The sequence below is a fragment of the Ceratotherium simum genome, chromosome 22 (genome assembly GCF_057802395.1).
Source record: "Ceratotherium simum simum isolate JZ-2026a chromosome 22, ASM5780239v1, whole genome shotgun sequence".
Classification (NCBI taxonomy): domain Eukaryota; kingdom Metazoa; phylum Chordata; class Mammalia; order Perissodactyla; family Rhinocerotidae; genus Ceratotherium; species Ceratotherium simum.
The window spans coordinates 15,633,951-15,651,810 of NC_141921.1; the positions used below are offsets into that span (position 1 = coordinate 15,633,951).

General features: G+C 43.5%; 1 protein-coding gene across 5 annotated transcripts in view; it reads right to left on the reverse strand.

Annotated features, from left to right (window-relative positions):
- Nucleotides 1–606: 606 nt before the first annotated feature.
- Nucleotides 607–17,860, reverse strand: part of CFAP57 (cilia and flagella associated protein 57) — an 84,310-nt gene continuing 67,056 nt past the window's right edge. For all 5 annotated transcript variants that reach the window (XM_087446129.1, XM_087446130.1, XM_004442052.3 and 2 more), the window contains 2 exons: nucleotides 13,540–13,672; nucleotides 607–992 (listed from right to left, as the gene is read on the reverse strand). In XM_087446129.1, coding sequence (XP_087302255.1) covers nucleotides 778–992; nucleotides 13,540–13,672 — 348 coding nt within the window. In that variant the 3' untranslated portion in view covers nucleotides 607–777. The remainder of the gene's footprint in view (nucleotides 993–13,539; nucleotides 13,673–17,860) is intronic.

Below are 17,860 nucleotides of genomic sequence, written 5' to 3' on the forward strand. Positions count from 1 at the left end.
AGACGGGTGTCTGGACTCTAGGGGGTGGGAGGAGACAGGAACATCTGGGTTACATTACTTTATTCTTTAGTGCATAAAGATGACCTTTCCTGGTATGTGTGGCTAGGTCACCCAGTATGGGGCCCAGAGGAAGAGGTGTCCCCCAGAAGTGGAGGTGTGGGACAGCACCCCGCAGAACAAGCATGACAAGTCTAGAGTGGCGTGGAGGGAGAGAAACAAGGGCAGAGCTCCGCGTAGAGTCCTAACAACAGGGGCAGCAGATAATGGAGGACTTGGGGGATGCTAGTAACTTTGCCAGGTTCATTATTTCACTCTCGTCTTTACACAGATGTGAAAATCCTCAGGAAACCTCATGATGTTTCACAAAGGAGAAGACAACGCAGGAAGCTTTGTCTGGCCCTGACTTGGCTGGCAGAGAAAGCCAGGTTAGAAGTGCAGGCTGTGACACTTCGGATGGGAGTAGGCAGCCCCGTGCTTAAGGCCTAGAGAAGCCAGCCCCTTGTCCGGTGCTATCTCTGCAGGAACAAGCAGTCGTGTCTGTGGATGAGCTGGAGCCCCCCAGTCCTCAGGGTCCCCTCTCTTCCTTCTCCCCTCCCCAGCACCCTGGCTAAGTAGAGAATTGGACACGGTTGTGGGAAACACCTTTATTCTGACTGTGCCCCAAATTCCCCAGGGCAGGAGAAAGAGGTTGGTGTGGTCAGTGCTACCTACTGCTGGCCTGAGGACAGATGCCCAGTGCTGCTTCTGCTGTGGCTGGGGACGGCTCACCAGAGGGAGTCACTTGGTCTGCACCTCCAAGTCCGCTTCTGACCCTAGGAGGGAAGGAAGCCGAATTCCGGCAAGGTGGTGGAACCCTGGGACTTGCTCTTGCTCTTGAATCTGGTCTCTGAGGCGCTGGATCTCCAGGCGTTGCATTTCAATAATTCTCTCAGTTTCTTCTTGCTCATTTAGTCTCACGGTGGAAGCGACGCCGGGCATGTCCTCGCTGGACACTGCAATGGACAGAGCGGGACTGACGCGGGCCTGTTACTTGACTGCTGCAAAGCTTTTTTGAAGCCAACTTATGTTCCCTGCCCCCCTCTCTGCCTCCTCAGACATTTGTGGAGCACCTATTCTGGAGGAGACACTCAATCCCAGATGCTAGGGATACAGAGATAAGCCATTTCACTGTCTAGCAGAGATGGAGAAGTGAAATGACACACTTCAGTGATAAGGCAAATGCTGAGCATGACCTCAGCCCAGGCCCTCTCCTGAGCCCCCCAGTCTGCCTGCCCCAAGGCCCCGTCTGGTGAAGGCTGCTCCTTCTCCCACTCTACACACCTCATGCAGGGCAGCACTCTCCTGTTGACCTGGGTTGGCTTCCAAACCGCCAGTCTTCCTCCTCAGGAGACAGACCCCTCTCTACCCTCCTGGTGTGGCCACTCACTCAGGTTCCTTGAGGACCTTCCCTGCAACTCTCAGTCATCCTCCTGTCTCAGGTGCTGCCATCATCCTAGGCAACGCTGACGTCCATGAAGGTCCATGGCTCATCCCATTCCCTGGCCTCACAAGGCTGAACTCTCAGCATTAACGTCCATGGCCTCCACACCCTGTCAGCACCCACTCCTGTGGCTTCCCCTCCCCCATCACGCCCAAGACCCCGCATCTTTGAAATCTGTCACTCTAGTACTCCATTTTCTCATCACAACCTCTCTTACTGCCTTATGCTCAAGACACCTGTTCTGTGACTGAATTTAGACCTCTTCTTCCTGGACAACTCCATTTTTTACCTACCAAAGGGATTCCTTTTACATTCATTTCCTTTTCTGTCCAGTTAGACCCACGATGAGTTTCTTCTGCCATTTTCTTAATGGCACCCTCAGTATTCTAGTTGCCTTGTCCTTCTGCCCCCTGTGCCCTGCAAGCCCAAACCTGAGGTGATCCAACCACCAGAGTCTCCACTTTTACATCTGGCCTGCTGCGTGCTACCAAAAAAAGTAACATGACATTCAAATTCTTGGTTTCCAACCCCAGACAGACTTTATGTCTATAGTTAGCAAACTCCTTCCTTCCATATGGCAGCATTTCTGAACTTCAACCTCTATTCTAACTCCTCTCCCCCACTCTTTTAAAACACTGTGGTAAAATATATATAACATAAAATTTACCATCTTAACCATTTTTAAGTGTACAGTTTAGTAGTGTTAAGTATATTCACATTGTTATGGAACCAATCTCTGGAACTCTTTTCAACTTGCAAAACTGAAGCTCTGTACCCACTAAACAACAACTCCCATTCACCCTTCACTCCAGCCCCCTGCAACCTCCATTCTGCTTTCTGTCTCTATGAATTTGACCACTCTAGGTACTTCAGATAAGGGAAATCATACAATATTTATCTTTTTGTGATTGGCTTCTTTCACCTAGCGTAATGTCCTCAAGGTTCATCTATGTTGTATCATGTGTCAGAATTTCCTTCCTAATTTTTTTTTTGTGTGTGAGGAAGATCAGCCCTGAGCTAACATCTGTTGCCAATCCTCCCCTTTCTTGCCGAGGAAGACTGGCCCTGGGCTAACACCTGTGCCCATCTTCCTCCACTTTATATGCGATGCCGCCACAGCATGGCTTGACAAGCGGTGTACTGGTCCACGCCCAGGATCCGAATCTGCGAACCCTGGGCCGCTGAAGCGGAGTGCGCGAACTTAACCGCTACGACACCGGGCCAGCCCCTACGGCTGAATAGTATTTCATTGCATGTATATACCACATTTTATTTATCCATTCATCCACTGATGGATACCTGGGTTGCTTCTACCTTTTGGCTATGGTAAGTAATGCAGCTATGAACATAGGTGTACAAATACTTCTTTGAGACCTTGCTTTCAATTCTTTTTACCTATATATCCAGAAGTGGAATTTGTGGATCATATAGTTAATTCTATTTTTAATTTTTTGAGGAAATGCCATATAGTTTTCCATAGTGGCTGCACTATTTTACATCCTCACCAACAGTGCACTAGGGTTCCAATTTCTCCAGATCCTTGCCAACACTTAATATATATATATATATTTTTTAATAGTAGCCATCCTCATGAGGTGGTATCTCATTGTGGTTTTGATTTCATTTCCCTAATGATTAGTGAAGTCTTGAGCATCTTTTCCTGTGCTTGTTGGCCATCTGTATGTCTTCTTTGGAGAAATGTCTGTTCAAGTCCTCTGACCATTTTTTTTTTTTTTTGTGAGGAAGACCAGCCCTGAGCTAACATCTATTGCCAGTCCTCCTCCTTTTTCTCCCCAAAGCCCCAGTAGACAGGTGTATATCATAGTTGCACATCCTTCTAGTTGCTGTACGTGGGACGCGGCCTCAGCATGGCCGGAGATGCGGTACATCGGTGCGCGCCCGGGATCCGAACCCGGGCCGCCAGTAGCGGAGCGCGTGCGCTTAACCACTAAGCCATGGGGCCGGCCCCCTTTGACCATTTTTTAACCAGCTTATTTGCTTTTTTCTTGTTGAGTTGTAGGAGTGCTTTACATATTCTGGACATTGACCCCTATCAGATATATAATTTGAAAATATTTTCTCCCATTCCATAGGTTGCCTTTTCACTCCGTTGACTGTGTCCCTTGATGCACAGAAGTTTTAAATTTTGATGTAGTCTAACATCTAAGTTTTCTTTTGTTACCTATGATTTTGGTGTCATATCCAAGAAATTATTGACAAATTCATCCTCTCCTCCACTCTTAACAGATGACATTGCCACCCTCTTTTCTTAGAAACTGTGCCTCCAACTCCCTGACCACAGTCAAGCTTCTCTCAGTGGAAGACGGGTCTCTCTCCTACCCACTGCCAACCCCTTCCCTGTACATCTGGAGGAAAAACTAGACAAGAAGAGATGTTAGAGGCCAAGGAAGAGAGCGTTTCAAAGAACAAGTGGTCAGCAACGGCCAGTGGCCAGCCTTGCCCTGGGCCTCTAATTGGTCTAACAGGGCCAGCATTCAGAGTACTTGACTTATTCCATCCTTCCCAGGAGCAGGCTGGACTCTTCTCTTTCTGCCATTGCTCCTTGACTCTTCTCCTTTGCTGCAATTTCTAGGCTCTTGATCTTTTAGTATTTCTTCTTTTTCTAGGTCTTGACCCTTCATCCTCCTTCTGCTACTGATTGCCTCTGGTAAACATGCCCTCAGCCAAGCTGTAGCCTGGCCCTGGGGAGAGCAGCACTCTCTAGACTAGAAGCCATTCACCTGCTTGGCCTGCATCGCTCGCCTCTGCCTAGTGCCTGTTTACCTCTCCACCTGCTCCCTCGTCTGCTTCCTCTCTTTTCTGGTTACCAGCATAGTCCCTGGACTAAGCCCTGTGCCCTCCCCCATTGACCTTTCCACACAGCTACTTGCCCGTTTACCATCTGGCTGCCCAGGAGGACTTAACCTGTGTTTGAGAGGCCACCGCCCTGGAGGTACCCACTGGAGTGAGCCTGGAAATATTCCAGCACTTGGAATTTTCCTTCTTCTCTGCCCTGCCACCAGCAGGACTGGCCACACCATCGTCTCTTACCCCAGTGCTTCTCCCAGTGTTATAAAGATCTTCATACAGACTGTAGCCATATGTCCCTCCAGGCTGCTCAGTCACTGGGTGAGGTCGATTGACCTCAGAGGTTGGGCAATGGGATGTACTGCATAGGCAGGTTCTTCCCCCACATGCAAAGGGTGGGAAGATCAGACACCACAGAGCTGTAGGGCAGCTCAGGGGTCACACAGAGCTGCTGGCTGGTGGCTGGCCTCCAGAGGCAGTTGACTCCTGGAACATGCCTGGCCTGGGTGACACTGCCCCACAAATGTTCCCAGGAGTGCAGCTCTGCCTCCTGGGAGACCAGATCACATGGAAGATGGTCCAATGCGCTCAACGTAGGGCTTCTGCCCTTGTTTGCCACTCTGTCTCCTTCTCTGGTCTGGGAGCATCTTAAGGACATGGGCTGTGCTTTTCCTCCATGTCTTCCCTTCTCTCCCACAATTCTCTCTCATTCCCTTTGATAATGACCTGCCTGCTCATGATAGTTTGGTCCAGTCTTACAGGGTGCCTCCTCTGATGGTCCTTCTTCCACGTGCTGTAACTGTGTAAGCCCTCCTGTCCTTCTCTGCCATGGCTGTGCCATGTCAGTTCACTCCTCATGGTCCCCCCTCGCCTCTCTCCTCATATCTCCAGTCTCCTCTTGCTCCTTGCTCTGCCCCGAACCTGCCATCTTCCAGATCTGGTCAGCTTCCCTCTCTGCATCCTGCCCACAAGCTTCCTTCAGTGGATTAAGATCTGATTTTAAATGATGGAAAATAAGAATGTGATTACTATACATCTGCATTCATTTCTACTCATCGCATTTTATGTTTGTGTCACTTTTTCCTTTTCTTTTTTGGCCTTTTTAAAATTTAGGGTTTTTTTTTCCCTTTACTGGTTTGGAAAGTATACACTTTCTTTTTGACTAGTTACCCTAAAAAGTTTAACAAGCATATTTAACTTAAAAGTCCAAAGTAAATCAGCACCTTTACCCTCTTGTAAAACAACACAAGACTTAGAATGCTTTCAGTCCAAGCCCCCTGGTTTGCATGCCCAGTATTTTAGTTCTAGCTTGATATTTTAATCCACAATGTAGACATTGTTTTTACTGTTTTATACAGTTAGCGATTGTTTATTTTTTTATAATTTTATTTATTTATTTATTTATTCCCCCCAAAGCCCCAGTAGATAGTTGTATGTCATAGCTGCACATCCTTCTAGTTGCTGTATGTGGGACGCGGCCTCAGCATGGCCGGAGAAGCGGTGCGTCGGTGCACGCCCAGGATCCGAACCCAGGGCCGCAAGCAGCGGAGCGCACGCACTTAACCGCTAAGCCACGCGGCCGGCCCATTAGTGGTTGTTTAGATTATACATATTTGCCTTTTCTTTGCTCAGCATTTCTTCTTGCATTCACTTTCCTCTGGAGTAATATTTCTTCCTGATATATCTCCTTTAGAAGTTCCTTTAATGAAGTTTTGTTGGTGACAAATTCTCTCAGTTTTTGTCAGAAAATTTTTTTCTTGTGGCCTTATTTTTAGAAGACCATTTCAATGGTTGTATAACTCTAGGGGACGGTTACTACCTCTCAGTACTTTAAAGACACTATTTCACTATTTCTGGCTTATACTATTGGGAAGTCAGACATCAACTGAATTGTTATTCCTGTGTATGCAATCTACCTGTTTTCTCTGGCTGCTTTTAACATCTTTGTCTTTGGTTTCTGCAGTTTCGATGTAGATTTCTTTTTATTTATCCTGCTTAAGATCCAATGGGCAACGTGGACCTAACGATTGACATCTTTCATCAATTCTGAAACACTTTCGGCCATTCTTTATTGCCTCTCCTCCTCCTCTCTTTCTCAAACTTCAATTACACATAAGTTGGGGTACCCATTCCATCTTCTTTGTCTTTTACCAGATCTTTGTCCCTTTCGGCTGCAATCTGGGTAATTTCTTCATTCTTTTAGTTCATGAATTTCCTTTCAGAAGTGTCTAATCTACTGTTCAACTGTCCATTGAGTCTAATTATAGTTTTCATTTCTAGAAGTATTTTTGGATCTTTTTCAAATCTACCTAGTCAATTCTAGGAGACTCTTGCTTTTTTGTCTTATTTTCAAATTCCTCTTTTATTTTTCTTTAAAATACATTAAACATTTCTCAAGAAACTAAAAATTTCTTTAAACATATTAAACATTATTTTAATGATTCTACTATCCATGGTCTTTGTTGATTTTGTTCTGCAGCTGGACACTTTTGTTGCTTTTTACTCATGGTGATTTATCTCCTCATGTATTCAGTGATTTTTGACTATGAGTTCATGTTCCTTGGAACATTATCTTTAGGAATTCTTTGACGCCTGGGTTTAAAATGTATTCTTCCGGAGAGAATTTGCATTTGCTTCTGCTTGGGATCTGGGGACATAACCAGCAAGGGGTCATTGTAAACTATATTTTAAATAAATTTTAAACTAAATTCTCAGGGCCGGCCCCGTGGCTTAGTGGTTAAGTATGCGCGCTCCGCTGCTGGCGGCCCGGGTTCGGATCCCGGGCGCACACTGACGCACCGCTTCTCCAGCCATGCTGAGGCCGCGTCCCACATACAGCAACTAGAAGGATGTGCAGCTATGACATACGACTATCTACTGGGGCTTTGGGGGGAAAAAGTAAATAAATAAAAAAATCTTTAAAAAAAAATTGTCTTTAAAAAAAAAAATAAAAATAAACTAAATTCTCAGCCAAGGTTGCTTTGAGCCACAAATTAAGTATAAATTCTGGCCTTAAACCTGCCTGAGTATGGGCTTTTGGTTAGGAATTCTCAGGGAGAGATCTTTTCTCTTTCTTTTTCTTCCCTTCACCCAGCATCAAGGCTGACAGATCCCGATATCACCTATCTCCCTCTGCAAAGTAGGTTTTCCCCTCTAGCTAGCCAATAGTTTCCTAACTCATTTTACATCGATTTGACTCCATTTCTTCCTGCCTTCCTCTACATCCTCACCAACACTTGCTATTTTATGTTTTTTTAAATGTATTTTTGTATGTGTTGATGTGGTTTTTTTTTTTTGATAATTGTCATCATAATGGATGTGAAGGGGTATCTCATTGTGGTTTCAGTTTGCATATTTCTTATGATTTCTACTGTTGAGCATCTTTTCATATGTTTATGAGACATCTGTATATTTTCTTTTTTTTATTGTATTGCGGTAACATTGGTTCGTAACATTGTATAAATTTCAGGTGTACATCATTATACTTCTATTTCTGCATAGATTACATCATGTTCACCACCCAAATACTAATTACAACCCATCACCACACACATGTGCCTAATCATCCCTTTCGCCCTCCTCCCTCTCCTATGGTAACCACCAATCCAATCTCTATCTCTATGTGATTGTTTGTTGTTGTTTTTATCTTCTACTTATGAGATCATACAGTATTTGACCTTCTCTCTCTGACTTATTTTGCTTAGCATAATACCCTCAGTGTCCATCCATGTTGTCACAAACAGCTGGATTTCATCGTTTCTTACAGCTGAGTAGTATTCCATTGTGTATATATACCACATCTTTTTTTTTTTTTTTTCTGTGAGGAAGATCAGCCCTGAGCTAAGGCTCAGGCATGGCTAAGATCCATGCCAATCCTCCTCTTTTTCCTGAGGAAGACTGGCCCTGGGCTAACATCCATGCCCATCTTCCTCTACTTTATATGGGACGCAGCCACAGTATGGCCTGACGAGCGGTGCATCGGTGCGCGCCAGGGGTCTGAACAGGGGCTGCCAGCAGCGGAGCGCGCATGCTTAACTGCTACACCACGGGGCCGGCCCCTATACCACATCTTCTTTATCCATTCATCCCTTGATGGGCACTTAGGTTGCTTCCAAGTCTTGGCTATTGTGAATAACGCTGCAGTGAACACAGGGGTGCGTGTATCTTTATGCATTGGTGTTTTCATGTTCTTTGGATAAATACCCAGCAGTGGAATAGCTGGATCATATGGTAGATCTATCCTTAATTTTTTGAGATTCCTCAAAAAATTAGATTGCACTCCCACCAGCAGTGTATGGAGTTCCCTTCTCTCCATACCCTCTCCAACACTTGTTGTTTCCTGAGTTGTTAATTCAGGAAAGCCTCAGGATAGCCTCAGAATGGCTATTCTGAGGACGTGAGGTGATATCTCATTGTAGTTTTGATTTGCATTTCCCTGATAGTTAATGATGTTGAAAATCTTTTCATGTGCCTGTTGGCCATCTGTATATCTTCTCTGGAGAAACGTCTGTTCAGGTCTTTTGCCCATTTTTTAATTGGCTTGTTTTTCTGTGTTGAGATGTATGAGTTCTTTATATATTTTGGATATTAACTCCTTATCAGACATACGGTTTACAAATATCTTCTCCCAGTTATTAGATTGTCTTTTCATTTTGTTGATGGTTTCCTTTGCTGTGCAGAAGCTTTTTAGTTTGATGTAGTCCCATTTGTTTATTTTTTCTATTGTTTCTCTTGCCGAGTCAGACATGGTACTTGAAAATATGTTGCTGAGACCAATGGCAAAGAGTGTACTTCCTATGTTTTCTTCTAGAAGTTTCATGGTTTCAGGTCTTACATTCAAGTCTTTGATCCATTTTGAGTTAATTTTTGTGTATGGTGTAAGGTAAGGGTCTACTTTCATTTTCTTTGCATGTGGCTGTCCAGTTTTCCCAACACCATTTGTTGAAGAGATTTTCCTTCCTCCACTGTATGTTCTTGGGTCCTCTGTCGAAAATTAGCTGTCCATAGATGTGTGGGTTTATTTCTGGGTTCTCAATTCTATTCCATTGATCTGTGTGTCTGTTTTTGTGCCAGTACCATGCTGTTTTGGTTACTATAGCTTTGTAGTGTATTTTGAAATCAGGGAGTGTGATACCTCCAGCTTTGTTCTTTTTTCTTGGGATTCCTTCTGCTATTTGGGGTCTTTTGTTGTTCCATATAAACGTTAGGATTCTTTGTTCTATTTCTGTGAAAAAAGTTGTTGGGACTTTGATAGAGATTGTGTTGAGTCTGTAGATTGCATTAGGGAGTATGGGCATTTTAACTATGTTAATTCTTCCAATCCAAGAGCACGGAATATCTTTCCATTTCTTTGTGTCTTCAATTTCTTTCAGCAATGTTTTATAGTTTTCATTGTATAGATCTTTCACTTCTTTGGTTAAGTTTATTCCTAGGTATTTTATTCTTTTTGTTGCAATTGTAATGGGATTGTATTCTTAATTTTTCTTTCTGCTGCATCATTTAGTGTTGTATATTTTCTTTGGAGAAATATCTATTCAAATTCTTTGCCCATACTCCCTAACGCAATCTACAGACTCAACACAATCTCTATCAAAGTCCCAACAACTTTTTTCACAGAAATAGAACAAAGAATCCTAATGTTTATATGGAACAACAAAAGACCCCAAATAGCAGAAGGAATCCCAAGAAAAAAGAACAAAGCTGGAGGTATCACACTCCCTGATTTCAAATTTTTAATCCTTTGTTTTTTTTGGGTCATTGTGGAGTTGTAGGAGTTCCCTATATATTCTAGATATCAATCCTTTCTCAGATCTATGATTTGCAAATATTTTTCTCCCATTCCATGGGTGGCCTTTTCACCCTTATTGATAGTGTTCTTTGATGCATAAAAATTTTAAATTTTGATGTAGTTCAATTAATTTATTTTTCCTTTTGTTGCCTGTGCTTTTGATGTCATATCTAAGAAATCATTGCTGAATCCAATGTGATGAAGCTTTTCTCCTTTATTTTCTTCTATGGGTTTTATAGTTTCAGTTCCTATGTTTAGGTCTTTGGTCCATTTTGAGTTAATTTTTGTCCATGATGTAAGGTAAGGGTTCAAGTTCATTCTTTTGCATGTGAATATCCTGTTTTCCCAGCACCATTTGTTGAGAAGATTGTCCTTTCCCAATTGAATGGTCTTGGCACCCATGTTGAAAATCATTTGACCACATAGGAGAGGGTTTACTTCTGGGCTCTCTATTCTATGCCACTGGTCTGTCTGTCTGTCTTTATGCCAGCACACACTGCTTTGATTTGCAGTAAGTTTTGAAACTAGGAAATGTGAGACCTTCAACTTTATTCTTCTTTTTCAAGATTGTTTTGGCTATTCGGGGTAACCTGAGATTCCATATGAATTTTGGGATGGATTTTCCATTTCTGCAAAAAATATCATTGAGCTTTTGATAGGCATTGAATTGAACTGGTAGATTGCTTTGGATAATATTGACATCTTAACAATATTAAGTCTTCCAATCCATGAACATGAGATGTTTTTCCATTTATTGGTATCTTTAATTTCCTTCAGCAATGTTTTGTAGTTTTCAGTGCACATGTTCTTTGCTTCCTTAGTTAAGTTTATTCCTAAGTATTTTATTCTTTTTGATGCTATTGTAAATGGAATTTTCTTAATTTCCTTTTTGGATTGTTCATTGTTAGTGAACTGATTTTTGTGTGTGAATTTTGCATTTTGCAATTGGGATTTTTGATCCCTTGCATAAAACCTTCCCCTATCCTCTTTGGAAGTTTGGAGGATTTTTTTCTTCGTACTCTGGTATTCTGCAATTTCATGATAATGGCCCTGGTGAGGGGCTATTTATAACCACTGTATTGGCTACTAGGTGGATCTAACAGCTTCTTAAAGACTTTCCCTTGTTTTTAGCCCCACTTTCACCCCCACTTCCAAAGACATAGGCTTCTGCTAATTTTTGAGCCTTTCGAGGGTTCTGTGATGTACATTAGGTTTCCTCTGGTTTTCCCACTTCTGGCTTAGGATTCAGGTTTCTTGCGCCTATGAAGTCAGTTATCATTCACCTATCCATTTTCCAGCTTTCAAAATTTTGTGTCTCTTGATTCCTTTTGTGTTTTCTTTGATCTTATGGTTTATTTATGCCATTTTAGTAGGTTTTCAATTAGCCCTCTTTAATTAGAAGGTCTAATGATATGGTTTTAATAATTGAAAAACAAGCAAGTCTGTCGATTAGACCTGTTAATTGTTGTGTGAATGAAAACATAAATGCTGCTACAACTAAACTAGTGGTTTGGGGATGGCAACCTCTCCTGTTTGGATAAAGAACTCTTAAAAACCAACTGAACTGGTCAATTCCTTAAACAACTTGAGGATGTATGTTTTGAACTAACTTGTCTTGGTTGGCCCACGTTCAAAATCAGAGGTCAGACTTAGGTTCTTCATGATCAAGGCAGACAACTGGCAATACCTGTCTTCAACTGTTACAAATGAAATCTTCCATGAGTAAAACTATATCACACAAATGATGTGATGTCTGGTTTGTTTCAAAAGAATCCATGGTGAGTATCGGAGGAAATAACTGGGGGGTGGGGATACTGATGAAGCAAGAGCAACAGGAATTGATACTTGTTGAAGTTGGGGAGTGGATTCATGGGAATTTATTACATTTTCTCTCAATTTCTGTACAGGTCTGGCTATATCATGCAGCATCCCGAGGAGGTCTCGGTGGATTATTTGCTAGGATGCTTGGGCATATTGGAAATATTTTTTAAAGGGAAGTTTTGCAATTGTTCACAGGTACATCTGTGCTTCACCTTCAACTGAAGATGGTTTCACCTCCAAGAAGTCAAGTTTCTCAGTCTTTATAACACACGCTGTGCTTGTATGTCAGTTCTTTAGACCAAATATTGCCACTTCAGGTACTGCTCAAAGGGCTTACTCTTGTCTCAACTTCTCTTCAACTCTCATGAAAAGGGCACATGAGACAACAAAATTTTATATATATATATAATTTTGTAATAGTTTAAGACTCACAAGAAGATATGAGAATAGTGCAGAGTTCCTGTGTATCCTTCAGCTACCTTCCCCCAGTGACAGTATCTTCCATACCATAGCACATGAGGCAACTGATATTTGAAAGGCCCTGTCCATGGCCATGGGATGTTTCAGTTCACCAAGGTTTCTAAGCTTTATTCCTGAATGTAAACCACCAGAAAACAATATACTTGAAACACGCTGGCTTAATTTTCCATAGAAATGCCTTATACTCTTGGTTTTTACTGACTGTTGAGATAAGAAATGGACACCTGAAGAATGTTTTTTTATTGTCTGAAAACCTATAGTTAAAGACTGTCTATTATTTTATTCAACATCCCTTTTGTAAGGATCCATGTGATAAGTTTCTTACAGAATTCAGTGCCAGGAAAAAGTTCATTTCTCCAGAAAAAAGACTTCCTTGCCATAAATAAGAACAATGTAAACTATCATATTTCTTTGTTTCCCTTTTGCCTTGGCTATCAGAAATTCAGAAGAATTTTAGGATATGATTGCAGTAACTAACTCATTTACTATTTCTGTCATTCTTTCCCCTCTCCCTTTAAACAGTTTCTGATCTTTCTTTTTTTAAAAATTTTACTGAGGTCATATTGATTTATAACATTATATAAATTTCAGGTGTACATCATTATATTTCAACTTCTCTACAGACTGCATTGTGTTTACCAACAAAAGTCTAGTTTCCATCTGTCCTGATCTTTCTTTTTGTCTTTATTTTAATTGTACAATCCCTTATCCACAATTCTGAAATGTAAAAAGTTCTAAAAATGGAAAGCATTTTAAAATTTATGAAGTTTAGTATGAACATTCATATGTTTCCCTACAGAAATACTAATGTGTTTGATTTCAGGGCACTGCCCCAGACTCCTCCTCTATATAGTATATATACTATAATATACAGTATATAGTGTGCTCTTTCTAAAATCTGAGAGAATCTGAATTCTGAAACCACAGCTAACCCCAAGGATTTTGGACCTGCATGTGTTTGAATGTGGTAAGGTCCTCACAGATCCTTTGGAGAGCAGGCGTGTGGCATGGAGAGGTTCCAAGAAGGCCACGGGGTGGATGTGACCTGATATGGGAGGTAACTTGGGAGAGGCAGCCTTGGAAGCCAAAGGGAGACCTGCTTGTGGCTGCCACTGGTCCCTTGATCCCAATGCCCATGTCTCTTGGCCACTAGTGACATTACCTGTTTCTGGAACCTCTTGTGGTCGGATTTTCTTGGTCAGTTTCAGAGCTGCTTCAAGGTCATAGACTTGGGAGCGGGTGAACTTCAGCTCCCTGCGGAGCTCATTAATCTCCTTGATCAGGGAGACATTTTCCTGCAGAAAAGAAGGAAGAGAGAGTGATTTTGGATGGACAAGTGATCACTGGGCACAGGGCCTGCCCTGGTCTGGGGCTGAGGATGTGGGGAATGGACGGGGTTGGTCCTGCACCTAGATTAACTCTCTGGTTCCTCTACTGGGGCATGAGTCTTTATCCTAGTTCATGGATTGGCCTCTCGAGGCACCAGTTAACTTACCTTCAGGTGGACTCCGGCAATGTAAGATATAAACAATGTGCACCATTCCCATCCATCCAGGCTCTTTCCAACATAACAGCAATCAAAACACTTTTCTAAGCACTTTATATGAATTTAATGCATTAAAGTCTCATAATAACTCTATGAGTAGATTCTATTACAATCACAATTTTACAGAAGAGGAAACTGAGGCATAGAGAGGTTACGTAACTTGACCAGATTACACAGATAGCAAGTGGCAGAGCCAGGATTCTGACCCTGACAGTCTGGTTCCAGAGCTCTGATTCTTAAGTACCATGCAATACTTTATTCATTTTTTTCCCTTCATTTGTTGAACCTATATTTATATGGTGTCTGCTCCATCCCTGGGATGCAGACAGAAATAAGACATGGTTTCTGCCCTCAGAGGCATACTGTTTAGTGAGGAACACAGAAAAGTAAATGAGTAATTAACATTTGCTACATACATTGGAAGTTCACTTCTTGTTTGTGTTTGACAAATATCCATCCACCCATCCATTCATGCCTCTAATATTCATTGACGACTTATTATGTGCCAGGCATTGTGCTGATGCTGAGGTATACAGAAAGTAAGACCTGGCCTCTGCTCTTGAAGAGTTCAGGGTTTAGTGGGGGATCTGAGCACAGTTTAGCGTGGTGGCCACCTTGTTGTGATGGAGGAGGGGGGCACAGAGGAAAAACTCTGCCCGAATGACCAGGGTGGATTCCAAGGAACTGACCCCTTGGCTGAGGCTTGAAAGAGTTACCAAGGAGAGTTGGTAAGGGGGTCCCACACAACTGGCACAGCAGGAGCAAAGGCACAGAAGTATGACTTGGTTGGTGTCTGTGGGGACTTGCAGCAACTCTGTTCACTGGAACGCAGAGAGGGGAGTAGAGAGGAGTGAGGATGAAGAGCCTCTCAGGCCAGGTGGTGGGGCCTCTGCACTATGGACCAAGCAGCCTCTTCCCTTCCCATACCTGAAATCACTGCCTTCCTTTTCACACGCAGCATGAGGGCACCAAGAGGAGCTCCGTGGAGACATCCCCGAAACCACGGGCCCAGAGAGAGACTGGCCACTTTGCTCTTAGAGCCCAGAACGTCAGGACTCGGCTTGCCCACCACAGTGCTTCGTATATGACCGTGCAAATCAATCACCTGAGGATCCTGTTAAAAGCAGCTTCTGACTCAGTGGGTCTGGAGCCAGTGCTGAGATTCTGCATTTCTAACCAGCTCCCAAGAGATGCTGCTGCTGGGCTGTGGGCCAGACCATCTGTGGGTAGCAAGGCCCTCGAGAGTCTGAGTACCAAAAGAGGCAACAGCAGGTCAAATCCACATAAACCAGACCTGTGCGAGGAACAAGCTGTGCTTCCACCTGGGACGTTCTCTCTGGAGTGGTGAGTATAGGGTCCAGAGCCCAGAGAACAGGGTGATCTCCAGCACTATTCTCACCGAGCCATGACAAGCACTTCTCCGTTATGGGGATACGAACTGGAGACACCCCAACATATTCTTTCCCTTCCGAGCCTCTTCATCCAAACACGTCAGATATACCTTTAGATTTTCAGTATATCACTTAATTTCAGTACTCCTCATTCAAAAAAAAATTCTTTCCTTCTTGGATGAAATGCCCAATTACTGCCAATCCCGCATTCCCAGGCCAGGCTTTGTGCCTGTTTTTCTATAAAGTCAGCAGGTTTTTTCCATCTGATCTTTTACCCTTTTAACCAACCCATGCCTTGGTGATGAATCTCCCACGTCTCCTTTCCTCTCCAGTGAAACTCTCTGCCAGTTTCCTCCCCCTGGAGCCCCTGCTTATAGTATCATGACATGATCAATTAAATACATACTTATTGGGTTCTAAGACCTTGGATTCTGCCTTGCCTGTAAGAGATGCTCAATAAATATTTGTGTAATGCAAAAACAAATGAATAATAATGCAGCGGATACCAAGTTGAATAAGACAAGATTCTTTCTAATGAGGAAATTACAAACCAGAGGGTAAAGGTTGGGCGGGGGAGACCAGACAGGAGCCTCAGGAGAGCCACAGGGAGCTCACGGGCAAACCCGTGTGCACAGGGGCTCTCTCCACTCCTTGTCTTAGTTGGTGTCACTTAGCTTCACTTCTCCTGTCTCATTCAATAAAGTAATAATAATCAGAATAAAGATTAGAGACTGAAAGTACCATTTCCCAGTCGTCTCCATAAACATCTTGAGGTACTTCTTGGTCATCTCCATCTGTTTTGTCACCGAATCCTGTCGATTTTGTGTCTGAAAAGAATCTCATGTCCAGCTTCCCTGCTGTGATTCGTAGCCAGTTCTCAGCATCCCTCCCCTCTACTACTGTAATGGCCCCAACTGGAGCCCCTGCCCTAGTTTCTCCCCCCTCTACCCTCAACAACCTGTCACCATGATGGGGACTTCTGGCTCCTGGTACCTTTTCGTATGAATGCCTATTTGTGACCCCACTGCCAGCCCTAGACACCTCCACGATGCCTGCCACCTCAATGGGCCTCCAGGACATGACCCAGTCCTTGGTAGAGTGTGATTGAGGCCCATGACTCAACACAGCCTGACTCCTCTGTTCTGTTCATTCATTCATAAAAATCACCTAAGAACCAGTTCCTGAAAGCCTACTATGCACTAGTCATTGTGCCAGACACGGGAGGTCCAGCTTGGATCCAATGCAGAGAGATGCCATGAAAGTCTGAAGAGGGGTGCTCACTCTGTGTGAGAAGGGATTCCTGGGGAGGTAAGGGACAGGGAAACGTGTTTCAGGCCCAGAGCCAAGAGGGAGCAAGCAGGATTTGAGGCACTAAATGCTTGATAATGATAATAACAAGAGCAATCATAACTTCAAGGGTTGATTGGATCCCTGTACCAGATCAAACGTTTTGCATATATTACCTCATTTAATCTACACAACAACCTTATGAGGAAGCCATTATGAGACTCATTTTCACATGAGGACACTGAGGTACTGCCTCAGTGGAAGAGCTGGGATTCGAATCTGGTTGTGTCTGCCTCCAAGGGCCTTGCTCCTCTATGATGGCTCCTCCCAGGCTCTACTTTCCCATCTCTCATTTACATCACCTCCATTCCAACACCTCACATAGTATGACGGCCATGGAAGCCCCTGAAAATACAAGTTGAGCTTCTAAAGAGTGCTTCCTGGGGTGGTCCCGTGTTCTGAGGAGTCCAGAGGTCACACTGAGGTCAACTGTACATGCTTGGGTAGCTTCGTGAATTTAAAACGTGAATGCAACAGGTTTGCTGAGCCTTCTGTTCCTGACCCCTCCTTGGTCAGGATGACCTCCAAAAGCCCCTGCAATCCTCCATCCAGCTCCTCTGTGGCAGGGAAAACTTGACCTGGGGTCCATCAAGTGCCAAGTCTTGGAGTATATAAGAGAGTCTGGCTGGGGGATGCTAAGGTCCATTTATATAGAAAGCCTTCTAAACAAAGGGCTATGCCAAGCTGTCTAGGACTGCCTTTGGTCAAGGGCAATGCCAGAGAGCCACAGCCGGGAACTGACCCTGACAGATCTTTCAGATGCCCAAGTTGGGCAGAGAAGGAAGGGAATGCCTATAGCACCCCCTACTGGTCAGCTTTGAGTTGACACGTTTAAGAATACGACAGTGCCTGGCAGTATGGAAAAAGCAGGTAAGACTGATTCCGTGAACTTGGAAGCCCTGTATCAGTGGTCTTTCTGGAAGCCATAGTTGGTGGGATGGCCATCTGCCTAACTGCACAAATGAGCCATTTCTCTGCTCCTCTTTCAACCTTCCTCTCACGTCTAACTTGACATTTCTATTCCTCATTCTACTCTTGACATCGTGACTTTCCCCTTCCAAGGCCTTCTCATCTCCCCTTCAACGGGCAGTCATCTGACTGGCTTTCCTGTCGCCTGCCTCTCCCCCACCACCCTGGCCTTCAACTCTGCCAATCGAGTTAACTTTTCAGGACAGAAAACACTCTTACCTACTTAAGAA